This window comes from Lethenteron reissneri, chromosome 3 (assembly GCF_015708825.2).
Source record: "Lethenteron reissneri isolate LAM-NWPU_2019-01 chromosome 3, ASM1570882v1, whole genome shotgun sequence".
Classification (NCBI taxonomy): Eukaryota; Metazoa; Chordata; class Hyperoartia; order Petromyzontiformes; family Petromyzontidae; genus Lethenteron; species Lethenteron reissneri.
Genome location: NC_083781.1, coordinates 13,370,533 through 13,397,999, shown reverse-complemented (window position 1 = coordinate 13,397,999; position 27,467 = coordinate 13,370,533). Strand labels below are relative to the sequence as shown.

The 27,467-nt window shown below is 51.5% G+C and overlaps 1 protein-coding gene across 1 annotated transcript in view; it reads right to left on the bottom strand.

Moving 5' to 3' along the window:
• The window catches only part of LOC133347130 (myosin phosphatase Rho-interacting protein-like), a 116,535-nt gene that overhangs the window by 84,133 nt on the left and 4,935 nt on the right, over positions 1–27,467 (bottom strand). Inside the window, exons 2-3 of the mRNA XM_061559131.1 lie at positions 3,081–3,158; positions 279–344 (exon numbers count right to left, since the gene is read on the bottom strand). Coding sequence (XP_061415115.1) covers positions 279–344; positions 3,081–3,158 — 144 coding nt within the window. The remainder of the gene's footprint in view (positions 1–278; positions 345–3,080; positions 3,159–27,467) is intronic.

The window sequence follows — 27,467 nt, the reverse complement described above, 5'->3', positions numbered from 1 at the left end:
TCCCACTGTTGTACTGCACTGCCTCATCTATGCCCCCTGCCTATGCCCCCTGCCGTGACCCGACCCCCCCCCCCCCCCACCGACCAGCCCAGCGCAGTGGCGTTCGGTCAAATATCCGCCCACGATCCTCATGGCGCGAGGAGGAACCCATCGAGCAGTGGATTGCCAGAGGGATGTACATGCACACACAGACACGTGTCATGGTGATGATGAAGACGATGATGGCTGGTTACGCGTGCTCATCGGAGGTGCGGATAGGGAAAGGAGGAGCGTCTTACCGAAGAGTCGAGGGCGAACTGCAGACCCCCGTGCTCGAACAGCACGAAGAACCGCCTCTGCCACTTCTAGGGAGACACACGGAGACCCCGCACACAGCACGAGCAAGCACATCCCATTACAGCCGCACTTGTGACAATCACTCGGTCAACATCAACTACGCGAGCAGAACTCCCTTTAACGTCTTCACGTATAAATTCACGACACGTAGATATATCTTAGTCCATCGGCCTCTTGGCATTCCAGAGCAATATTAACCCACAGTAGTTGTATTACCAAGCAAAAATTCTATCTGGAATGGCCGTTTGACCTTCTCATCGGCAGGCTTGTTTGAAAGTCGAAGACACCGATGCTCACGTGGCTACGTGCACACGCTGAAACGCGGGGAATCAGGCGATTATTCACGGTGTTTCATAATCACAATAAAAATGTCAAAAATTTAAATGTCAATCCCGGCAAAAAGCAAGGGATGAGTTATGCCACCTCCCCACCACCCACGCTATGAGGCTGATGCCACTCCTCCACATCGAACACGAGCACTGAATGAAGTGGGCATGGCGATGTCCGAATTTTACCCCACCATGAAAGCCAACTCAGAAAGGTCGAGGCGTCACAATTCCCTTCCCCGGTGATCCAGTGACTTGTCGCTATTCGGGTTCGAAACTCGCTTGCATAATCCAGTGTGTATTTGTTTTTAAGTTGTGAACGTAGCGGCCACTAGTGGCGGTCACACCGCACACATATACGAAATCACCTCGTCGCTATCCCCCTTCTCCGTGTCGAGTGTGCCTCGCTCGCTCTCCTACCAAGGCGTACAGAGGCAGCGGTAGAGTGAAGGAAACTGCTCCAGATTTTCATTTGCATTCCCCCCCGCGGGAGAAACATCCCGTGACCTCTGGATTGCTCGCGCCCAGCGTACCGCTGCCACCGCCCCCAGGGTTATCTCAATGGTGAACCACTCAGCTGTAGGAACCTGGGCCCAAACCATTTTCGGGATAGCAGGCCGGCTCACCGTTGGGCAGTATGTGGGAACGCCGCATCAGGTGCACGTATGTGTACGTATGCCTACGTGCCTATATTGAACTTCGATATTTTGCACGTGGCACCGGGGGTCGTTCGACACTTCACGTGGCCTAAAAGTGCGCATGGCCTGGCACAGGCGCCGTGGTGACGTCGCCGCCACTTAGTGGCGAATGGCGCTTGTTGTTGAATTTCTTTGGCACCGTACGTAGCCGACCGTGAGCTAAATCGGAGGTGCGGGGGAAGGACAACAAACTGAGCACAAGAAAGGCAGAAGGATGTGTACCTGTGATGTGGTATCACAGGCACACATCATTCAAATTCCACACTCCACCACCGTCGCCCACACCCCTTCCCCCTCCCCCCCTCGTCTTCATCGAGAAGCTTGCTTGCCCGGACCACGCCTGCTTGCACATAGCAATAATTACTCCTATCTAATGGCTATTCAGGACTGACAAAATGCTTTAAATGCTACAGCCAGGCCCACACATACCACAGGATCACCGCTTCAAGCGGCACGTGGATTTAGTAAAACGATCCAGCGCGGGGTTTTTATTTCCCCCTAAAAGGCCATGCCAGGTGGCATCAACTGACTTTGGACTCCGGAAAATGTTCCATTCAATTTTGCGCACAATCAACAGTGTCCTGTTCATGTTCATCTGTAAAGTAAATGTGTTGTTGTTGTTGTTGTTGTTGCGGTCACGCACGGCCTTTCGTCACAATCCACTGCTGGATAAGGGGTCTGGCCCCACGCCGCGTCAACGTTTGGTTGACCATACTTCGCCACGCCGGTCACTGCGGTCTGCCCATGGAGGGGAACACAAGGGCCGGTGCAGGTTTCACCCGGCACTGCTTGTTGACCGTGGCTGGGAATCAAATCCAAGTCTCTGGTTTCACAGCGCAGCGTGCAAACCACTGCGCCACCTCTCACCTTAATCTGAAGTAATAAGAATGGCTAGTTTAATTAATGTAATTTTAAAAAATTATCATACCGGTGAACCTATAAAGTAACCAGTACAACTGTGTCTTTTTTATTCGTTTTAAAATAACACCAGTCAAATACATCCCTTGTCCGGAAAAAAATGCACACTTTTCATGACGTTTCCGTGAATTAAAGACCAATTTGCAGCGTAAACTCTACATTTACGTCAGTGGCTGCCGACGCATTTTAAATACTGTACGCACCGTGTGAGGGGCAGTGTGGCAGATCGCTCAACAGGGCTTGAGATTGTAGCCAGTGAGTTGCAGTTCTTAATTAAGCATTTCACGCAAACAAAAAATTGCTTTGCCCACACTCTGCAGAATTCGGCGGCATGAACTGAGTTCTTTTATCAGGAGGCCGGCTGGGGAACTTGATGGAGCAGCGTAAGTTAATTATTTACCGTCACCACAAACGGCCAGAGAAACTTTCAAACGCTTCATTTTAATTCCCTGGCAACTTGCTCGCGTTTCTGCCAATTGGTGTTGCAACAACTTGTGCGGTGCGGTTAGTGGGACGGGGCTAGGCACGCCAAAAGGTTTTTGGAGGCCCAGGGAGGGAAACTAAATACCTGAGAAGGCCCCCATTGAGGCCTCCTCGGCCCTTTCCTGGCCTCTTCTGAGCCCATTCGGCCCTTTCTAAGGCCCCTCCTAAGGGCTACTCTTGGCCTATTATGAGGCCCTCTTGGCAGTTTCTGCGGCCCGGGGAAGGTGGCAAACTGCGCCACCTGCCACCCAACCCTTCCCAGTGGCCCCGGGGCGGGGGGGAGCCGAGGCCGTTAGCTGGCCGTGTTGTGTCCACGTACCCGTGATCGATGTCCGGCATTCTCAAAGTTGGTCCCCTCCGGAGCCAGGCACAGCCACCCTCCGTACACCGGCCTCGCCTGGAGAGACGAGAACATCGACGCGTTAGAGCGACGCCAGCAAGCGGCCGTGAGATCACACCCGGGGCAACGCCGCGCCGCAGCAACGGTGACATCGGTGCCGGTAAATTGCGTGACGTGACCGCACATGTCGATGTGAGCCTTTTGTGAATTAAATAAATCCATGCATCGTTGGGGAGTTTGTCAATCTGCTGCAGGCGAAGGCCTCCCCCTGCCGTGTTGGCCATGAGAGTTGTTTTATCACAACTTCACCATCTGAGTTAGTGCGGGTGGGGTTTGGGTGTCCAGGTCCCATTGAGATACTACTGCTGCCACGGTGGCGAGATGTTAACTACCTTGCTTGATATGCATGAGGTCATGGGTTCAACCCCGACTCAGCCTCAAATGAGTTCAAATGAGTACCTGGTGCGGTGTGTAGTAAACCTTGCCACCAGGGAGACAAAGGCGGCCGGGCGGGGTGCTGGCCACCCACCCCCTCGTGTGCCGTGCCGGCCTTCATAGGTGCTACTCGCTAACAGCACTTGCCCCAACAGTCTGTTACAGGCTACACGGAGGATTGGTTGTATTTTGCACAGATGTGTGAACACGTGCGTTTCATGCTCATCGTGACTGAGTGAAGTTGTGTTTTGCAAGCAAAATAAAGGAGCCGCATTAGAAGGCTTTTTTTTGTATTAAGCACACACAGATGTCTGGCAAATGGCCCCGTGTGTCCAGACGACATGTCTACCTGACGTGGAGGTAACAATATGGGAACTCCTCTCGGGTTCGCATAATCGACGTCGCTCGTTCATTTGTTGTTGGTTTCCCGATTGTGCTGCGTGTCACCCCATGCCAAGAACAACCCGTGGAAGTAGACATCACACAACTACTACGACAGGGATCCTTTCACGTGACCTCCTATCCGTACCAGATGGGCAAGCACATTCCCACGCACCCTGCTGGACACGGTAATGTTTTAATTCTCAGAGCTCACACTTGGCCAGATTAAGTGCAAAATCAAACTTCACCATCAACTCACTCCACTTGAGAATGCTGAATTCAAACATTTAAAAGATCGTTGAGCGAGCACTAACTCAATTGGTAAGCAACCCAACGCACGGAAATGTGTCCCCAAAAACATGAAAAATATAATGACAAAAACAATATTCTTCGAACATCCAGAGACGGTGCATCTGGGTTGCATCCCCAAAGTGGTTCTTAATAAATAAATAATTTCCACCGATTCTCAGCCCCCCCCCTTCCCTCTCAACCGTGCTCGCAGCACCAGTGACTCGCCAAAATGAACTCCCTTTACCAAGCGATTACAACCCTTCGGCACGAATCCACGCGGCTCAACTCGACCAAAACAAATCTTTAAAAAAATCTGAAAAAAGGAAAAATCAGCGCCAATAAGGCGAAAGTCCAACCCGGCTTGCGCGTCGCCAGCCACACGCGCACCCCCCGCCTCTCAACGGGAGAGAACGAGAGTGGAAATGCGAGCAGCCCCCCACCCCTTCACCACGGGCCCCTGCCACTAATCCGGTGTGCGGTGCGCCACTTCAAGCGGGACAACACAGAGCGGGCGGCGGCGGCGGTGAGGGGGGGGAGTTTGGCACGGAGAGCCGCTGGGCGGTTTCCAACTTTGCGTTTGTTTCTCCTGCGCTGGGGGCGGTCTGTTGGGGGCGGTCTGTTGACAACACGGGGGGGGGAGGGTCAGTTCTACCCGTGACCGCTTAATGCAGTAATTGTCTTAATGATGCACACTCACTCACCTGCTCTAACACGATCCCGCTATTGGCACACGCACGCACGCGCATGCGCCGTGTGAAAACTCCTCAACGTCTTTAATGTCGAAGGCAAAGGAGCAGTGCTGTAAGTGGAGGTCCTTCTGCCACTGCTGGCGGAAGGACCTCCACCTTTCCGCGATCTAACACAATTTCTATTCTTGCCTCCACTATGGATTTCCATTGCTTCAACCGCCGCGCCAGGAGACTGCATCGTACTGCCAACCTCTGGATTGCAAGTCCAGTGTGCGAGCCTGTTCACCAGGGCAGCATCCCGACGTTCTTAATCGTCGCTTGACTACACTCGGCAACGTACCAGCAGGGTCTTCAAGCTCCAGCACGGAGTTTGCTAAATGACCTCCACTCCAACGCAGACCTTTGTTTAGGTGGTTACAATCTGCACACGCCTGGCGATTGCGAAACGCACAATTTCGACACGCCGTAGAAAGGGGCGCCGATTCCAATTGAGATGCAGATCATTGCGAGTGTGTACGTCGAGAGGGCTGATTCAAATTAAGATAGAGAGATATTGTGCCCGTGTGTGAGTTTGTGTACAGCGCATGTGTGACGTGCAGAGAGCTCATCAACATTAAGATTGAGATCTCGTCATGTCAATTTGACACGCTTTTATTTAACTCACTCTGTCTGTTGTTGTCGTTGTTGTTGTCGTTGTTGTATCCTCAAATCTCGTAACTCAATTTTAACACACTTCCCGATGTGGGATCGACTGCAAACTTGGTATACTTATGTCTTACTGATGACAATACTATATTCTATCATTAAAAAAACATATTTGAAAAAAAAATGTTATATATATGTTTCGGCTTCAGTCAAATTGTCCACGGTCAACTGACGTTGGCTGTAATTGGCCACGGTCCCTTACGTTATGGCAAGCTTCGGGGCCACTTCCTGGAGTCGTGGAGTTCTTCCATTACTAGTACGGTACATTTCATTAAAGTGTGTTTTTTTTTAGTTATTTAAAATATTACTTATTAATGACTCTAATATGATTACGCTTGTTTACCCAGGAAAGCCTCACTGAGCCTCAAGGCTCTTTTTATGCTGAGTATAGGCGCCACGAAATGTTAACTCCCTCACCTGGTATACAGGTGGTCGTCGGTTCGATCCTGACCCTGACGCCTGCTGTGTATGTAGAGTTTGCGTGTTCTCCCCGTAGTCGTGCTACCAGTTTTACCCTCCACATTTAGAAAAACGCGTTTCGGGTATTTGGTCGCGAAACATTTCCGCGCGATAAACCACTCCGTCGAGCTATCATTTGTGGCCAGATCTCTTCTCAATAAGAGCTATAAAGCTCAGTGGGCCGTACCGGGTAAAATAAAAACAAAATGTAGTTTCGTGTTTTCACAGCACGGGGCGATGTTGCTATGGATAATCCCAAATCGAGGAAATTTGACAGGTACATTTTCAGCATTGGGGCGTATGGCCAACACAAGTTACATTGCGGATGTGTTTTTTGCTCCAGCGAATAATAAATCGCTACCGTAATCATGACATCATCGTGGCCACCCAAACTTTTCCTCAGAGGAGGCGGGAAAAAAATGTTGATCTCTCACGGATGTTTGTCTCGGCTCGATGTCCAATCGGACGCAGTCGTTTGCACTTCACATTTTAATCTCGCTTCGGTGAAGCCACGGCGACAACCGCCGACGCCACGTCGGTCCCCCACGAGGTCTGTGTAAGTGCCACGGAAATCGATGTTGCACCGGAGCCATTGATGCCACCACCGCCCCCCCCTCTCTCTCTCACCGAGCGTCGCCACGCCGTGTAGGGATGGATCTGCGAGAGCGAGGCCGGGCGTGCCGGCGCGCGGGTCGAAAACGCGCGCGAGCCCACGTGAGACGGCCGTGCGGACCGCTTTGTCGAGCGATCCCAAACCACCGCACTGGTGACACCCGCCCGCCCGCCCGCCCGCCCGCCTGCCCGCACGAGCAACGCTCTGACACTCACAGACACGCGAGCACGCACGCGCGTACCTAAGTACGCACACACGCGCACGCAGTAAGTAGTTTATGTGCACGGTCGTGTATGCAGTACGCTAACTACACGTGGACATATTTCAATCGTCATCCGATAGCTTATCAACATGTATTTAATGGGGGAGCGGTGGTGCTGCAGTTGACAACCCCGAAGCTGGCGATCAGGGTTCGATTCTCAGCCACGACGAATGCGAGATGGTCAGTGATATTAAATATGAGCTTGGGCCTCCTGTAGATCGACTCGGCATGAAACGAGTGCCTGACGCGGCGCGTAAACAGCGCTGGTGCGACCAGCAGCGCAAGGGGAGCGGCGTTCGTCCCAGCCACGGCCGACGTCAGTGGCAGCGGCAGCAATACCCGAACTGACCCCGTGTCCCCACTTCACCAACGCGCACCGATTATGGCGACGAGGTACGGTCATAACCACAACTGGCAAAGAGTTGGGAGACCTTCATTCAGGACCGGGTGGATCATGGTTCATCAAGGCGGCGATGATGACGCCGACGACGACGACGAAATCAACGAGCGACGTCTACCTGGCCAGAGAGGATGCCGGCGATGGTGACAATGGTGGCGTTGATGAATCTGGCGGTGACGATGACGATGATGATGCACGTTTTTAAGAATGGCACTCCTTTTGAGTTTGAGTGCCGGCTGCCAGAGCCTCAAGCGCCCTAACCCCAAACATCAATCGATGGCAATTAGAGGCGTACGACGACGTGTTCAGGGGCGGCCGCGGGGCTCGCGAGGTGACCCCCGACCCCACCCACCGCCCTCCGAGCCAGGACTCGGGGCCAGAGCCTCGCTCCGCTGCTCTCGAGCGGAGAAGTGGGGAGAGAAGCTTTGTCTGCCACTGCCAAGGAGGGGTCCTTGTGCTCAGACCTGGTCACCAATGACTGCACAAGCGGTTTAAAAAAATAGATCTTTGAACCTGCTCACCATGGAATACATAGTTGGATTTATATAAATAAATAAAACCCCTGATATTATCCCAACTGTGCTCTTGGCATCGATTCATTAGAAGAAGCGTCCATCCGAGACTCTTGCAGAACGGTGCAACTCTTCAGGCAGGAGAACGCCCACGGAAGTGGACATCACAGAGCTACCTCCGAGTCCCCTTCAAGTGACCTCTGGTAGGGGGGGGGGGGTCAGCCCTCTCCCCTCCACTCTGCACCCACGAGAGCAAAATTCGCTGCACGACGGTCAAACCGATACAGTGTATTCATATCTCCAAGCTAGAATTTAAGCACATTAAGTGCAGAACCAGATTGAGTGCGATGGCTTTTTTTCGTGCAGTAATTGGAGACTCGGCTGCGACCATTAAATCACGGCCACGCATGAGGACCCAGTTTCGCCACACGTGGCTGCCCGGATGTGAACTCAATGTTCTCAGCGGTGCCAGGTCCGTGTTGTGACCTCTGAGGAACCAGGCCGTTGAACGAGTTGTATTTTGTTAATAGAGTTTCTGTCACGTTTTTTTATTTTTTGCGACAGCCGTGTTTTTGCAGGGGAAGTTCTGTGTCTCTAGCAATCTCTCCTGCTCACGTTCAGAGTCAAAGCATCTCCCAGCCCAACCGGGCATAGCACAGTGCTCATTTCCATTTGTGGTCATGATGCATTGGTGTAAATTACACATTCCTATGGTGTCAATCAGTTAATGGTATAAACAGCAGTCGTCGAACTCGTACAACGTGGGGATTGTTCTTTATTAACTCCAGAGGAATTGACGGTGATGCAGGTGCTAACATTAATGATGCAGGTGCTAACATTGATGATGATGTGGGTGATGATTATTTCAACATTAGTGGCCGACATTGACAACGATGATACTGACGTTGACGATGCTGTATGATGGATGACAAATGGCTATCCCCAAAAAGGGATATGAATTCATACCCATACAATTTCCCCTTTCAAATTGCCACGGTGATGAATGATGATGACGGTGGTGGTGGTGATAGTGGTGATAGTGGTGACGATGGCCGTGACGGTGGCTATCGGTAGAGACGCAAGAGTACGAGGAGATGTCGGCGTCGCGCAGTATTCTGGGAAACTCTCTTCAATCTTTGTCACCGCTCACCGACGCCACCAATCACGCAAACTCCCTCGCTCACGTCGCCGAGCCGGTTTCCTCGCAGAGCACAGAAGGCGGCCACACTCAGGGGGCTTTCTCTTTCGAGCCACAACGTGTCCTGCCCAAAGGCCACTTTATTTGTGCGAACCGTCGATGCGACGTCCCCCTCCGCCCCCTCCTCATGGGTACGCAACTCTGACCCCCCCCCCCTTATTCTTCACCTCCGCCTGCAGCTGACGCGCGATCGCTCTGCGTGGCACCACCACGCGGTGTCTCCAGTTGGTTCTATCGTTGCCACCGGAGCGTCGATGTCCAATGTCAAGAATGATACTGCGATTACGATCGTTGCAATTTCCACCCGCGGTACCGCCCAGTCGATCCCCTCGACCCCTTTGACCTTCCGACGGCAAGAGGAACGCTCTCACGCCTCCCCGGGAAGGGGCGACGCAAAGGTCGCGGTAGTAAAACAAAAGTGGCGGCAGTAAACGCATCGGCGATAGTAACAACGCGTGGCTGCCTGCAGAAGTGGCAGTAACTTGCACAACAACAAAACAACAGTGGCCTTGGGGTCGTCAAAACTTCCCGTTGATGAGCACACACCGGGGCCAATAAAGCTCCGTGCGGATCAAGGGAGTTGACGCCTGGAAGTAAGGGTTCATCGGTAATCTTTCAAAACATCCTAACAGGATGACGGAGAAGAGATAAGTCGGTAAACAGGTAAGCAGAAGATTGAAGTCAGTGGCTTCCAACCTTGAATTGGGGAGGCAATAATCACCCCTGTACAGCCCCGAGTCAATTATTGAAAATTCCACAGTCCCAGGGTTGATGCAAGTTTATCCATGAGACAACCACCGGTAAATCGATGCTTATAATTATATATATACATTTATAAAAACACACGATTGACAGCCCATTGTCGATCCACTGCTGGATGAAGGCCTGCCTGCACAGCGTCGGTCATGGGTTTGTTTGACCATACTTCACCATGCTGGTCAGTGCAGGTTGGTAAAATAGGTAGGGATCCAAGACCCAGTTCTGATATTACTCGCTGCTCACGGTAGCCACGACCGGTAATCCAACTGTGGTGTCCAGGCTCAACAGTGCCGCGCTCCAACCACTGCACCACAATTCCCCAGCTCAGTCTCACAGACAACACAATGCCTCTACGCTGATGCAATAACCAGAAGAGGTTTTACCCTTCGATTTAAAGCTTTCGTGACTGCAGGGATTCATCTTCTTGGTTCTTTCGGTAAAGTCACGTATAAGGGAAATAATAAAATAATAAAAATAAAACATAATCAAATAATTATCACGACGTTTCGGCCACAACGCAAGCAGCCATCCTCAGGTGAAGAACAGGGCTGTCGAGAAAACAAAGTATGAAGGTTTTACCCTCTCTGGCAATGCAACAGGAGGGGTCAAGACGTTCAAACACCAAACAGAAACCTTTTACAAAGGCATCGAGTCAGCATGAACCACACGTGCGTGTGGCAAAGCGTGCAAACAAACATTGCTCAGATAATGAATGGATTTGTATTTCAAACCGATTGGCCTACACCAGAGACGGCCTTCTTTATGGGCCTGTCTCTGCACCAGAGTTAGACCAATGAATGCTAAGAGGCGAACAGTGCAAAGACAATGGAAGTTTCAAGGTATGATGAGTTTGGATTCGAGCAGTTGGATCGATGAGACCTTTTTGCAGTATCAAAATAATGGGGGGGGGAGGGGAATGCATCATTTTTATATTATTTTCTTAATCATTTTGATATTGGGAGTATAAAAATGAATTTTGAAAAATATATTTCCTGATGACGGCCGCTTGTGTTGCGATCGACTCGTCGTAGTTTTTTGTTATTTTCTTTGAACCCATCTACGTGACCCAAAGAAAATGTTTATCTTTTTTTCAGCATTTTTTTATACTGGAACAAACGTCCCATCGATATCCCTGCACTGACAAAAAGAGGAGCAGACATGAAGTGTATTCTTCAGCTTCGCACGCTACTCTTGGAAGCAGGCGGCTCCACTGTGGCGTCGGGAGATAAACCGGCACCGGGTTACGGGCGCTGTGCTCACGGGCGGGAGATCAACGGCGGAGCGCGCAAAAAAAACGTGCGGTACAGTTTCCACAAACTTCTTACAGCTGGATTTTTTTCCTTGGCGAGCCGTAAAGACAACAAAACACCGCCAGGCTCACTCCGCAGCCGCGCACTGCACCTGCCCGCGTCAACTGCGGTGAGCGCAACAAATAATCCCGTGGAGCGCTCCGAGATTTATTTTTATAAATCGCGGTCGCTGAGCGCAAGGCCCCCAAAGGGCCCAACGTTGCAGAGTGGCCAATGCTTGTGAAAGGTGGAAGAGGTCGGGGGTGAAAATGCGTTTTGTTGAAATCGAGCAGCGGTTGTGAGAATTTGGGAACCGGGACGATGGCGAGGAATTCTGAAGTGCAGCGGAGAGACAGAGCGGGGCGTCCATCACCTTAGAGCAGATATCGCAAGGTCGAGCAGGGAAAGAGAACAGAGAGAGAAATAGCAGTGGCGTGACCTGCAGTGTGGTGAGTGGGTGAGTGAGTGGGTGGGCGAGTGAGTGAGTTGGTGAGTGAGTGGGTGAGTGAGCGAGTTGGTGGGCGAGTGAGTGAGTTGGTGAGCGAGTGGGTGAGTTGGTGGGTGAGTAGGTGAGTGAGTTGGTGAGTGAGTGGGTGAGTTGGTGAGTGAGTTAGTGAGTAAGTTGGTGAGCATTTGAGTGGGTGGGCGGGTAAGTGGGTGAGTGAGTGGGAGAGCGAGTGGGTGGGTGAGTTGGTGAGTGAGTGGGTGGGTGAGTGAGAGGGTGAGTGGGTGAGTGAGTGGATGAATGGGTGAGCGTTTGAGTGGATGGGCGGGTAAGTGGGTGAGTGAGTGGGTGGGTGAGTGAGCGTGTGAGTGCGTCGTTGTGGGCTGCAGTGTAGCTGATTGAACACCGTGCGTGTGCGAGACGAAAGCAGTAGTCAATCTGGTAGACTGCGTCCTCATTATGGGTGGAGGCATCTGTTGGTGAGGTTCTTGGGAACGGTAACCACGGTAACCACGGTAGTAGCTATAGCAGGGCGACACGGAGGCGACAGACAAGCTACCAGAATACAAAGAGATGGCAGAGATGTTTTGAGAACGTGAATGTTTGTTTCCCCCTGCTCACGCTCACCCTGTCGCTGTCTCCGCCACGAGGTTCCGTGTTCGTTGTCGTCGTATTTGCTCTGCAGTTGCCGACTTGTGTTGCTGTTTTGTTTTTAGTTGCGACTCTTGCTTCTGTTCACGGAACTTTGGTTTTTGCCTTTGAGATGAAAGTGTTCCATGAGCGCGGCCACAATTGATTCCCCAAACCCCGTCCTGTATGTCCCACCCTCTGATTTACCACGGTTGGCTACGTACCGGTGCGCGAGAGGTTCAACGCGCATACATGGACCCTTACTGTTATTCACAACTTCTAACGGACGCGTGAAAAATCCTCTATTAGTGCGTGCATTGATTTTTTTTTTCTCCCAGTATTGCACAAGCGGAGGCCAATTGGTCCGATAGCCCACTCTTGTCTGTGGATTACAATCCCAGCGGTCTCCCGGCAGCGTTCGCTTCATCCCGTCATCCATGCTTATTGGTGATTAAAGAGCCGCCACCTTGAAGTGACGAAACTCCTTCCCGTCATCGATCTGCGTGGAGGTAAAAGGCGCAGCCCCGAGATTACCTGCTCACGTCACCGCTGGCGGAAGGCCCTCTCTCGTGGGTACTTGGCCTACTCTTCCACGCCATTCACGGATAACCGCGCCGACAACAGGGATGATGTCCGTGGACAGACGCCGATTATTATAGGATTGGCCAACCGAACCCAGGCTGCCGCCACCGACCCAAACATCTTGAAGCGAACGCTGACGATGGTTCCAGTGCGACCGTTCTCACTAACCACAGCAGTTGTCTCTCTCTCTCTCCTCACGATGTCTGGTGGCAGTGTCCCTCGCTGGGTTCTTCCGTTGGGCAATCATCGCTCGGCGGAAACGTGCGTACGATCCGAACGCTCTCAAGCACGCAGCTGAGGGCACTGCATGACAACTGACAAAGATCCCCCGTGTAGCCTGTAACAGACTGTTGGGGCAAGTGCTGTTAGCGAGCACCTATGGAGGCCGGCAGGGCACACGAGGGGGTGGGTGGCCAGCACCACGCCCGACCGCCTTTGTCTCCCCAGTGGCGATGTTTACACACCGCACCAGGTACTCATTTGAGGCTGAGTCGACCTAGGGGAGGTACAGGTCCGGTTCAGATAATCGTCACTGGTGTTGGTGGCCGTGAGCTGGAATCGACTCACACACACACTTACCCACACACATCCCACACACACCCACACACACATCATCTTACAGCAAAACAAACGCAAATCGTTGCACTCATTGCCAGTCCTTTAAACGTGACATCCTTTAACCATTTACCAAAGACGCCAAAGGTCAATATCGTTTTAACCGCCGCATCACTGACAGACGGACACTGTACCATATTTATCTGTGTATACACAGAGTGAGTGGGGGAGGTCGATAACAGAGTGGGGGGGGATTTTTTTTTGCATCTAAATACCGGTGGCTGCTTCGGAAAACGGGAATAACGGGTTAAAACCGGTTCGCCGCATGTGTAGAAATGTGTTGGGCAAATAGACACACAAGGCGCCACGTGCCGCAACAGGACAATGGCCGTGGCTACGCAGAGGTCACGGGGTCAAGTCCATATCCTCCCCATCGGCAGTTCAAACAATGGGAGCGGGGGGGGGGTTACGACATTTCTTCGCGACTCGCTGCACTCGTGACTAAACATCGGTGACCAGTCGCCGACTTTAGGAACCGGTAATCTATTCCGAAAACGGTTACCGGTTTGTTCCGGTTACGGCTGCACGAGATCGCTCCCGGCCTGTAACATCCATACCCGTCAACCGCTTGCCTTATTACAGAACAATTCACGACTTATTGGTCACCCCGTGCCCCTTACAACTCTCAACGTTCATCCGACAAAGTCCCATCACAAGGGAGAAACACAAATAAATCGACACAAAAAATGTTGCCCGTATTGAAACGGCTGTATACCGTATGGACCTGAAAACTCAATTTCCCTGTACAAGAATACGGGGTAAACCGCGTGGGTTGACAGGTATGAACGTCTGGCAACCCAGTAGCGTTTGTTTAAACAAGCCAGACTCTGCTGATGATACCCTGAAAGTCAAAGCCGGTCCGGAGGTTGCCTATTGAAACGAATGCCGCTGGACAAGGTGTGGGCCCACAGGCCGATGGGTCGACGACCTTCAACACGCAACAAACACTCTCTCTCGACGTGAAGAGGCACACTTCGTGCACGTTTCTTCAACGAATCTACTGCTCACAAACCTCCATTGCCCCATACGGCGCGCAAGATAACGCGTCTTGTGCGCGTGTAACGTTAAACACGGATGGTCACTGCATGCCGTGAAAGCTGAATATTAAACATTTCACCGCAGCCGGTATTTACAACTCATGGGCTGTGGCTACGAGCCACGTGCCTCCTAGCCACCCACGTGCCTTCTCTCCAGCCTCTCAAGGTATGTTGGCACATTACGGTGGCGAGGAGATGTTAACTACCTCGCCTGGTGTACAGGAGATCGTGAGTTCGATCCCGACCCTGACACCAGCTGTATATTTGGAGTTGGCGTGTCTCTCTCTCTCCCTGTGGTCGTGTGGATTTTTCTCCGGGACCTCCGGGTTTTCCCTCCACGGTTAGAAACACGCGTTTAGAGTATTTGGCTCCTATACATTTCCACATAATGATAAGCCACTTGGTTAAGCTATCATTTGTGGCCAGGTCGTTTCCAAAAATTAGCTATATAGCTCAGCTGGCCTTCCCTGACAAAATAAAAAATAGTTTTAGTTTACATCCAGTAGACGTCGTACTATGGTGGTTGTGGCTACTCTCCACGTGTCTGCTCCATTCCACCAACCACCCGCAAACAGTGTTTTCGTACCCGGCAAACACCACCCAGAATACATCTCGCCATGGCCTTGGCGACTTGCCAACTTCACGTGTGTCGTGCCATCTTACCGGGGGTCCTGGAAATTACACGGCGAGATGAGAGAGGGAGAGATTAACCCCTGTCTGATCGGTTGAGACAGGGTCTGTCAAATCATTAACGCGGGGGTCACGCTACCGTACGTAATGCAAAGCGCGGTGCTCTGCAGACAAAACTGTTGGATGCTGCTGCTGCTGCGTTGGCAGTGGTGCAGAACAAGCACGAATACAGGTACTCCTCTACTCACGAACATTCAACTTTCAGAGATACGAACAAAGCAGTCCGTATGTCCAGTTGCCTATAGATGGCGGTGGTGGCATCTACATCTGCAGAACGTGAAGAGCCGGTGGCATCAACATCTAAAGAAGATGATACTACTTTTTAAACCATCCCCCCATGTTTAGTGTACAGGCCGTACAATATATTTTGAATCGACAGGAGTAAAGTTGGACTTACGGACAAATCGACTTATGAACAGACCTCTGGAACCTAACTCGTTCGTAAGTAGAGGAGTCCCTGTAACAAGACTCAATATATTCATCAATAACATAATGGCCGATGTTGCAGGCAATGACCCTTCTTCAAAGCTGTGAAGCTCTGCCACTAAGCGTGCAATTTGCGCGGCCAATTAAAAACATTAAATTGTGTCGGTTAAAAAGCACACGGCCATTTGTCAATGAAGCAACAACCCTTGGCATCGCTTGAAGGAAGAATATAATAATAGGTTTTTACCCTTTCAACTGGTACAAAAACTGACACCTTTATACAAGGGATCATGTTTGCAATAACCACAACAAAAAGAAACAACTCTGATATCATTGATATCATTATCATAATTGTTTCTTTTTGTTTGCATTTTGACTGCTTGTGTTGTGGTTATTGCAAACATGATCCCTTGTATAAAGGTGTCAGTTTTTGTACCAGTTGAAAGGATAAAAACCTATTACTATATTTTGCCACTGGTAAAGGAGGTCTCAGTGTTGAAGGAAGAAGTTCCCTCCGGCCCTCTTGTCTGAGGTCACCGTCAATATAACTTGGATCAAAGGTGACCGACTGGCAGGAGCAGTGAGACAGAGAGACACAACCGTGGACCGGTTTCATCCTCATCAGGTCTCATCAGCACAGTAGAGTAACGAGTCACCAATTCTCCAGTCACCGACGCTGGGAGGCAGAGCCGCCGCTCGGCACGGCGCCGGGTGTGCGTGCGAGCACAGAGCGGCATCGTCGCTCGCGGTGCCTCGGGGCTTCACAGGTGACCTCCCCCCTCTCATTGTCGTCCAAGCTGTAGCTTTCCGTGCCATCGGCACGGCTTCAACGATTCAATGAAGTCTATCGCCTTTTCCATTCTCGAATAGACCCGTTATTTAACGTCGTGGCGAATGGTAGCGGGCCTCTCGTGGCTGCACGGGTAACGTGAGGCCATTACATACAACATATTATCATTTGCCTTGATCTCTCCACTGCTGGATGAAGGCATACCCCCCCCCCGCCGGCGCCCCATCGCTCTCCACCCCCTAGAGCGGTCACCATCTCTCACGACCCCCGTGCCGGCACCCCCGCCAGCGTCCTGCCCCTGGGCTTGGGAAGTGCTGCGTCGTGGACCCGCCAGCGCGCGACGTTTGGATGCAAGGAAGCATCATGAGCTTGCGGCAGTCGCCAGCGACCCCGCTCGCCGCTCGCACCAAGATAGCCAACAAAGCTTTGCTGTTGTCCAGCCAAACTACTCAACCCACCCACTCGCCCGCTCACCTCACTCGCCCAATGGCGTTAGCGGTGTTCATCCCGCCTTCGTGTAACTCACTGGCGGTCGCTGTTCGCGATTTGTCTCTAACTCCCAAACAGTTCTGCAGATGTGGACTCAAGACGGAAATGTTCAGTAAAGCTTCGCAAAGCATCACGGTACAAGGGGGCACCACGGTGGCGGGATGTTGACTACCTCGCCTGGTATACGGGAGCTCGTGGGTTCGATCCCGACCCTGATGCCTGCTGCTGTATATTTGGAGTTTGCGTGTCTCTCCCCCGTGGTCGCTGTGGATTTTTCTCTGGATCCACCGGTTCTTCTCTCCATATTTAGAATCAACGTGCGTTTAGGAGTATTTGGCTGCTATACATTTCCACGTGATAAGCCACTTTCGTTGAGCTATCATTTGTGATAGCCAGTTCGCTTATACAAAAGAGCCACATATTCTTTGGGTCTTTCGGTTAAGCCACGTAAAATAAAAAAAAATATCACGACGTTTCGATCGCAACACAAGCAATCGTCATCAGGTGATCACCTGCTTTCTATCTCCGTGGCTTTACCTGCAGTCATGAAAGCTTTAAGTCAAGAGCTATATAGCTCAGTGGGCCTTACCTGGTAAAATAAAAAAAATTGTAAATGGTCATATAGCGCCTTAATTCGTGATAATCTTTGCACTCTAAGGATGGGGATAAAGCCAAATGTACCTCTTCATTTTTCAAAATTCGTATTAATGAATTCTCTGCATAATTTCACCCCGACTGAGAACCATTTGCGGATTCTGCAGAATGGCATGGTGGGTGCACAAAGTCAGAGGTTCATCGAACACGACATCCCGTCAGTGTCGATCCCTGAACCCAGTAAGCAGGTGGGAGCATGGGGGGGGAGCACCTGTGAATATGGAAGGGGTGACGCCCCATACCTCCATGCTCACTGTGAATCTCCACGAGAGGGATGAGACCTTTAACCTTTTGGCGAGCCGGGGTCACTTTTGCAAACGGCGACTTTAACCTTCGCCTCTCGACTTCTCGCCTGGCTCGACACAACACAAACGTGGGGCTCCATTGCATGCGCAAGACCGTGGGCTTCGTGGCGGGGAGTTTCACTTGCAGGCAATGTAACGGAAAAGGCTTGGCCAGCAACACTGGCTCCGCGATTCGCGTGCCGGTGATGGCCAACTCCGTGCGCTGCGGTGGGAACCTTGCAACTTCCCCGAGCGTTTTGCAGGACCATTGCCTTCCTGACGATACAAACGTTACGACAGGAACGTAAATGTCACGCGCCTTAACCCGACGGCCCTCGGTGATGGGTGACCTTTACCTTCAGGAGTTATGTGTACGGTAATGCGTGGCGAAGGACTGCGGCCCTACAATGTTCTTTTTTCAACACTGATAATAATCATTCTAAAACTGACAACAGTTTTACATCTTGTGACAAAATCACCCGAAATGTACCCGGTCTCGTTGGACCACAGAAGCTTCCTCGTAAACAATGAGTTCCGTCCGATTTTGTAACGAGGCGGAGCGAACGTCTTCAGGCCGCGGCGTTCTGTGCACGTGGGGTCGAGAATACACGCAGGCTAACGCCACCGTGTAAACCTTACTATGTCGATTGTTTGAAGTGTGGATACTCCCAAGTGGAAGTGTAGGCCTGAATACGCTCTGGAGCAATTGCAGGGCTGCACCTGTACCTGAAGCTGAATGTCAGTTCTTGAATAATCTTCCAGCGCACGGAGAAAAACGTCGGATATCGATACCGACCAAACACAGCCAGAAAAAAACCTAATCAGCCGAGAGCGACACGGCACAACGCAGCGCCAATCAATACGGTTGGCTACGTACGGTGCGCGAAACAAGTTCAACGTACGCCACGTACGCACGGAGGGAGAGAGAAAGCCCCCGCGTGAAGAAAAAATGTTTTATCCCGTTCAATTTTGTACGCAGAGCAGCACACAGCGCTAACGGCGCAGCGACGCTTACGTAACGCGCGCTGCATACCTACACGACGGGTGAACACGTGCGCGTAATTGGATCGTCGTGTGCCGCCGATGGAAGGAGGACTCGGGGCTGACCACCGGGGGGGCTTTGGGGCAACGTCCCCACCGGGGCCATTTTTGCAGGGCGGCGTTTGAAGCTGATCGCTATCGCGCGCTATTTTGGCATTCCCGGGTCATTCCCGGGATCAGAAGTCTGCAAATTTCGACAAGGCAATTACGTGGACGAAGAATTAAATAAATACACCGCCACAGGTTAAATTCGTTGACCTAATTAGCATTCCATTGCTGACATTTGCAAAAAATGAAGATCCAGCGAATGCCGATTGGTGCATAATACTCAACAACAACAACAATGATGATGATGTATAGAGCCCTTCATCAGCGCATTGCTGGATGAAGGTCTCCCGATGCCACACGGGTAATGGGAGGTTGTTATTTTTAGCTGTCATACTTCACCACGCAGGCCTGTGCAGGTTGGTGCACGCTGGGACCCAACACCGGTGCAGATATATCACTCACTCGTCAAGTCATCCTTGGCCGGCAACCTTGCTCGGTTCAAGAAACGTACGAACTCCCATCTCGCGTAAAATAGCGGCGATTTTAGGGGCATTCGAGGCCTGTGCTCGGGCAAGCCGTGACGTACAAAACCCCAGAACAGAACTTTTACCGTCGTTCAGTTCTACCTGCGCCGCGTGTCACGCTTGCGACGGTAACAGTCTTCGTCGAGTTTGCGCGCGCGCGGGCGTCATTGCTTTTGCACACTCCCTGCCACAATGCGGCGAGGGGGGACATCGTTGGGTTCGTGGGGGTCCCAGAAATGTGTCGGCGCGCACTCGCGTGACCCCGACGTGCTATCTGCGAATCGGCCCAGGCAGTGCGGCGCTCAGGAAGGTCGTTACTTCATTACTTCATTACCGCGCTCGTCAACGCAAATCTGCAGAGGCGCACCCTCGCCTGAAATGTTTTTTTGCGTCTGGGTAATTTTTCTGAAGTTAAATGAGAACTTTCTTTTTTCTTTACTTTCAACCTCCTTTCCGCCCCCTTCCACGACCCCCCCCCCCCCAGGCCCTCTACAGCGCATACCCCAATTTGCCCTGTGCGTGAACACAATTCCATTTGCAGACAGCAGTGACAGCATTTATTTTATGGCTTGTGGGTTGTTGATTTTCCCTGCCAATAATCAGAGGCCGTGACCAAATCACACGGAATGCGCCCGGGCTTCGTCACAACTTGGAAGCTAAACAGAGCCGAGTCTGGATAGCGTTTGGATGGGCGACCATCACGGACCGTCGTGTTTTTATTTTTTAAAGAATCCCATGTATTACAGGCTGCTGCTTTGTGGGCAGCAGAGGGGCAGTGCAGTTAAATACAGTGTTGTACTGTACTTCTATGCTCCAACGGCGGAACTTCTCCCCCAACCTTCTCCGACCAGTGCGGTGAAGTATGGCCAAACAGCTCTCACAATGAGCTCGGGCGTGGGGAGGCACCTCACTCAGCAGCGGAACGACAAAGTTGGCTCCCCGTGTGGGTGCACGACCGGTGACACCATCCAGCGCACCACCACCACCACACACGAGGGAGTTCAACTCGGGCCCTCTCGGTGTCTGCTGGGGCTCAGCACTCTGACGTGGCCCTCAGCTCCCCCGCCCCCCCCCCCGGACCACCCATTGTCCCACGGAGACAGCGCCTTTGTTTATAAAAATAAAAAAATTACATTTAATTCCGCACGTCTCAAAGGACACTCATTAATATTGCACAGCGCGCATTGTGTGTGGGAGTGCGTATGTGCTCGAGTGCGTGCGTGTCTGCATTCTCTTTATTCTTGACACTTTTTTCTCTATTTTTGCTTTCTCTCCGCCCACCACCCACCACCCACCTCCCGCCCCCCAATTGCATTCCAGTTGTGCTCATGGCATCATGTCATGAGACAAAGGACAGTTTTGCTTAGAATGCTACAGCAAGCAGCGGTGTCACCCTGCTTCTGAGCACGGCCCCAGAAAGTGACGCACGCACGCGTGTTGAACTTCTTTCGCGCACCGTACGTACGTAGCCGACCGTGCCAGTCGGAGGTGCCGAGGGAAGGACAGCAAACTTGAAGCCACTTCGATAAGCCTGTTTATCCACATTAGGGTCACACATTTTACATACCCTGAAAAGAGTGTCCGTCTCAAGTCAATCAAACCGAAATTTAAATTGTCAAAAGCTGGAATTTAGTCAAATGAAGTGAAAGTCAAAAATAAGTTTACAGGGTTTTTTGTTGCATTAATAGCATTGGTGACCAGGCTGAAACCACCAAATAACTACACTCGACAATCCAGCTTGATTACTGGCGGACTAAACCTGGATTCGAGCCGAGCCTCTTAGAAGCGCTCTCACCAGCGAGCCACCCAGCTACCCCGGCCGCAAACTTCACCAACAAGCAAGCAGCGTGGTTGATTAAAGTTAGCACAATCAACGTCGCTCGCACAAACGCACGGGGGTAATGTCGATTGCGAGTTAAAGTGCCAAAATATGACAAAGCCCGCAAAGGAAAAAGCAAATCCTGTCATGGAAAAAGTAAGGGGCCGGTGAGTAAAAAATCCAGAGTAATAGCTGTGACCTAGAGGCCTTTGGAGGCGAAGGTTTACGCACCAAAGCTCACTCGACTGTCAGGTGGCAGTGCAGCGTGTGGGCTCACGAACCCACCACTCTGTGGACCTGTGCCAGGTGTCGTGCTGCCCCAGGTGTGTGCGTTAGGTTTTGTTGAACCAACCACTCCAGTGTCCTCCCAACGCGAAGCCGAGCGCTCACTCAAAAGGAATTGGCGAAACATCTCGATGCAAGGTGCAAGACCTTTCGGGGGGAGGAGGGGGGAGAGTCTTGGGAAACTGGTGAGGCTTTCCTAATTAACGAAGCAATATTAATTAATATTATACTTATAAACACTGGACCGAGGGCAATGCATTTTCACCGCATATTTGCTCCACTCTGGCAGAGCGCAAACGCACGTACGCGCTGTACATCTGATGGAGCGAACATGAGTGTGTCCACATCTCGAAGTGATCTCATCTCCGTCGCGCAGCCCGGCAAAGGGGACCGCCGCCGAGTCCGTTCCTACGACAGCGGCTGTCTACCGCTCCCTCGCCCCGACACTTTCTTTTTGCACGCCGCGGTTGTGAAATTTCGCAACCGACTGCTGCCAAAGGAGTATAAATGCAGCGGACGTTCAAAGCACGCCGCGATCCGATTTGCGGGAGGTCACCGTGAGCTCACGGCCCGACCCCCGCATTTGCGAGTTATCCCCACGAGCTTATTTGGAAATTGCAAATCTCGAACACGTGTACGTTACAGTTTCACGCAGCGGCCCAGGTGACTTGTGTTCTTAAAATTATTTCTGTGTATATTTTTAAGCCAAGATGTGTAACTGTTGTGTCACAAATCATGCTGTAATCGTTATATGACTCATGCAACCCTCCCGTTGCACCACCACCAACTGCGGTTCACCTTCAATGGAATTCTTTCATCTTTACAACTGCGGAGGCTACCACGTGCTCCTCGATCAAATTCAAAACAGCAGCAGCAGCAGCAGCAGTGGAGCCAGCTACTCGAATTTTAGGATCCTCCCAAAGTATCTCATCATCAGCCGTCTGGATGAAGGCCTCTCCACCCCCCTTCCCCCAAGCCATCGCAATGTAACAATCCGCCTATCGCCGGCACACCAGTTGAAATCACCGCTCCATCTCCGAGGGTGGACGTGCCCTCGGATGCGTAATGGGGGCAACCCCCCCCCCCCCGTCTCCCTTCATATCCGACAACTAACGTTGGGCCCAACGTCAAAAATGCGAAATATCACGACCAACGCCGCCGTCCCTTCCCCGAGAAAAGCCTCGAGATCTGCCTCTGTAACCAGCAGCTGCTTTACTGCGAATGCTGAGGCTGCTGCTGATGAGGATGATGAGGAGGAGGATGATGAGGATGATGAGGATGAAACAACTTTTTTACCGAGAATAATTCACAACAGGATACGAGCAAGGAGAAGTGGAAAAAGGAGCGGATATTTTATTTTGTTACGGTTTGAGGTCACGCTGTGTTTTTGGTGGACTTGTTCCGCTTGATTAGGGTTACAGTATGAACAGAGTTTAAGTTATGTTCTGTTCCGTCCCCTTGCCACTTCTTAGCTTTTTCACTTCATTTCCACTTTTGCCACCCCAAAAATATTTACATTCGGATAAAAGAACAAAAATGTCGTCTATTTCTGCAACAAGTTATCCACAAATTGAAAGCTTTCGCCCACCAACTCAGTGGTCGAACTTTGCCCTGCTGCTGTCTAAAAAAGACAAGTCCACAATAGCTATGGTGAAGACTTTGTGCATTATCCACGCGATTCTGTTTAACCAGGTGTGCACTCAGGATACCAAGATGAGTTTCCATTGCAAGCGTGGCCTGGGGCACTATGAGGCTGCCAGTACGGCATGATAATCGCTACGTGTGCGGCGCCACGGTGGTGAGATGTTGTCCTTCCCCTGCACCTCCGATTTGTAGTCCTGCCCCGATTAGCATGGTTGGCTCTAAACAGTGCGAAAGAAGTTCAACATATGTGCATGCATACATGTTAACTACCTCGCCTGGTGTACAGGAGGTCGTGGGTTCGATCCCGACCCTTGACGCCTGCTGCTGTATATTTGGAGTTTGCGTGTCTCTCTCTTATCATCAGGGTGGTTAGGAGATGTTAACTACCTCGCCTGGTGTACAGGAGGTCGTGGGTTCGATCCCGACCCTTGACGCCTGCTGCTGTATATTTGGAGTTTGCGTGTCTCTCTCTTATCATCAGGGTGGTTAGGAGATGTTAACTACCTCGCCTGGTGTACAGGAGGTCGTGGGTTTGATCCCGACCCTTGACGCCTGCTGCTGTATATTTGGAGTTTGCGTGTCTCTCTCTTATCATCAGGGTGGTTAGGAGATGTTAACTACCTCGCCTGGTGTACAGGAGGTCGTGGGTTCGATCCCGACCCTTGACGCCTGCTGCTGTATATTTGGAGTTTGCGTGTCTCTCTCTTATCATCAGGGTGGTTAGGAGATGTTAACTACCTCGCCTGGTGTACAGGAGGTCGTGGGTTCGATCCCGACCCTTGACGCCTGCTGCTGTATATTTGGAGTTTGCGTGTCTCTCTCTTATCATCAGGTTGGTTAGGAGATGTTAACTACCTCGCCTGGTGTACAGGAGGTCGTGGGTTCGATCCCGACCCTTGACGCCTGCTGCTGTATATTTGGAGTTTGCGTGTCTCTCTCTTATCATCAGGGTGGTTAGGAGATGTTAACTACCTCGCCTGGTGTACAGGAGGTCGTGGGTTCGATCCCGACCCTTGACGCCTGCTGCTGTATATTTGGAGTTTGCGTGTCTCTCTCTTATCATCAGGGTGGTTAGGAGATGTTAACTACCTCGCCTGGTGTACAGGAGGTCGTGGGTTCGATTCCGACTCTGACGCCTGCTGCTGTATATTTGGAGTTTGCGTGTCTCTCTCTTATCATCAGGGTGGTTAGGAGATGTTAACTACCTCGCCTGGTGTACAGGAGGTCGTGGGTTCGATTCCGACTCTGACGCCTGCTGCTGTATATTTGGAGTTTGCGTGTCTCTCTCTTATCATCAGGGTGGTTAGGAGATGTTAACTACCTCGCCTGGTGTACAGGAGGTCGTGGGTTCGATCCCGACCCTTGACGCCTGCTGCTGTATATTTGGAGTTTGCGTGTCTCTCTCTTATCATCAGGGTGGTTAGGAGATGTTAACTACCTCGCCTGGTGTACAGGAGGTCGTGGGTTCGATCCCGACTCTGACGCCTGCTGTAGATTTGGAGTCTGCGTGTCTCTCCCCATGGCCGCGTGGATTTTTCCCCCGGTCCTCCGGTGTATCCCTCCACATTTACCTCAACGTGCATTTAGAGTGTGTGGCTTCAAGAAATGTCATCAAGAAGCCACTTCGTTGCGCTATTATTTGTGGCCAGGCCGCTTCTGAAAAATAGCTACATAGCTCAGTGGGCCTTAGCTGGTAACATAAAAATGGGTAATTGCGGGTAAATTTAAAATTTGGTAAATTTGGACCCTGACACCAGCATACAATGGCCTCCTCTTGCGAACGATGTCAGAGGATCTTTAACGTCCACTGTAAAGCACATGACGCGTGGTACTACTACGTTTGACACCCGCAGTAGTAACCAGGACGGCCACTTCGATTCGAACCGTGAACCTCTCCAACAAAGCAGTGGACACATGACCACGATGCCTTCTCAGCATTTCCGTCTGATGAGTTTCTCGTCTTTCACGGACAGAGTTGGGGTTGGTCTATGTGAGCGTGTTGGGTGAGAATGTAGCTATAAATTAACCAATGTCCGTACACTTCACTCCCTCTCCTCTGTGAACACTCCAGCAAAGTCAAAGGTGCACACACACGGTGGAGAAAAACAACTCCCCTTCAGTCTGGAGAGACTCTAACGGTGTAACGCGTACCCCAAGTGAACTCGTATGAAGGCCATTATAGAGTGCTGCGGTTGATACTACGCGTGCCAAAGCTGCCGTTGTTCCCCTGGTGCTGCTGACGTTTACACATCAACGACTAAACAAAGTACCTCCTTTTAGGTTGAGTCCACCTAGTGGAGTCCCAGACCAATGTGTGAAACCCATTTGCACTGGTGGCGACGGATAATGGTTAAGCCATCGGCCCAAAAATATATTTTCGGTGGTACCACCTAGGATGGCAAACGCTAATAATCATTGTTTTTTGTAGATTACAAATATATATGATAGCAAGGTCACAGTAATAGCCGTTTGTGAGACATGATCCAATGAAGGAGGATATCGTCATACATTTCAAAGCGGAGAATATCGTTTTGGGAAAGAAAATAAGACACTGTGATGTGGAACATGTACGGTGCATGAGAACTTAACAGGATGCACGTCTCTAAAGCACTCGCAGGCACGGAGAGATCACACGCGGAGCTTTCTGCACATGGGTGACACCTGTAGCATTTGCCACCCCAGGTGGTAGCGGCCACCCCCCCCCCCCCCCCTCGGCTCGTGGGAGATAGATAAGCCTCCGTGCGGGAAGATAAGCCGGAGAATGTTTCACTCTGCCTCGTCAAAACCCACAGCTGAGACCACCAGAAAAACCGGGCAGGGCTACAGCAGGACAGGTGTGGGTCCCACAGGTGCGGGTCCCACAGGTGCATTTGCTCAGGCAACGGCAGGCGATGGGAGAGAGCGCTTTGTGTACAAACCGCTGCTCTGTGACGTGGACGTTACACGCCAAGGTCAGTCCCAAAGACGCCCCACAAGCTCACTCCACACGCATCTTGTTTCTCTTCACATTCTGGAAAGGTTTCTAAGCTCTTAGCTTTTTTTTAAACAAACACACGCGCGCACGCAACCGCGTGTTTATCGGCGTTGGAAAAGCCAAAGAAATCCCCGAAGAGAATTCGAGTTGAGAACGTAGCCCAGGTGCACGCAGGTCCTCTCAGCCGCCGCCGCCGCCACTTCCAGGGGCATGCATAGAGCCGCCACGATCAGCTATTGAAGCGATACACCAATCTACAGAGATTATTGATCAATTAATCAATTCGTACGAATTATAATAGTAGGTTTTTACCCTTTTAACTGGTACAAAACTGACACCTTTATTACTTTAGTGAAATTACTTTAGTGAAAAAAAAGATGCTTGGTCGAGCCCGCGACCGGAGGAAACTGGGGTTCTGAAAGAAAACCAATTGTGCAAATGAGGCCGCACAGATGGATTAAGTCGACCTGCTGCATAACTGTCACATCTTGGCTACCGCACTGCCGATCCCATTAGCAAGTTTCACAAATCTCGCCTCCAAAGCACCGGATTTGCAGCCGTGCGCCACCACCACCGCCACCACCGCCACCACCGCCGCCACCACCACCGCCACCATCACCACCGCCACCACCGCCGCCACTGCCACCGCTGCCACCACCGCCACCACGACCACTACCACAACCACCGCCGCCACCGTCGCCACCACCGTCGCCGCCACCACCACCACCGCCGCCGCCGCTACCACCACCACCGCCACCACCACAACCACTACACTCGTCCAGATAATGGGAATAACATTGTTTTTGTTATCGTGATATTGAACACCAGATGTAGACGACACATTGCCGGTCATTAACACGCTCAGTTGTCGGCTTGTATTGCTATTCGGTACGCACCGATTGGGTTCTCAAATTACTCTTCCCACGGCCAGAACGCGACGTGGATGCACACTCGCCAAAGCATCTCCCTCATTGAAACGACAAGGTAAAGTTACACTTCACGCGTTGTTGATTTACGTTTACCCCCTTCGACTGGACCAGCGGTCGACAATCCAAAAACAACGAGCCATTTTATTATTAATTCATAAAAAAAAAACTCTCAAAATTTCAAGAGCCGCAATGCGCCGTGTTGCGAATACGAGACGGTGGTGGACCTTGATCAATAACCGTCAGGAAGAGGTTCTTTAAAGAGGCGCGCCGCCGCATGTCGCTTCGGGGCCACAGGCTGCTGACCCCTGACCTGGACACTGGGAGGGCATGGTCACGTGCATGAGGGCAATGGCTGCCACCTGTCCTGGGAAGCAAAAGCTGCCGTCCCACCACACCTGTGGGTTTCATCTGGGACGTTCACACCCGCCAGTCCAGCGCCCGAGACGATGCGCTGTCATGCAGCCGTT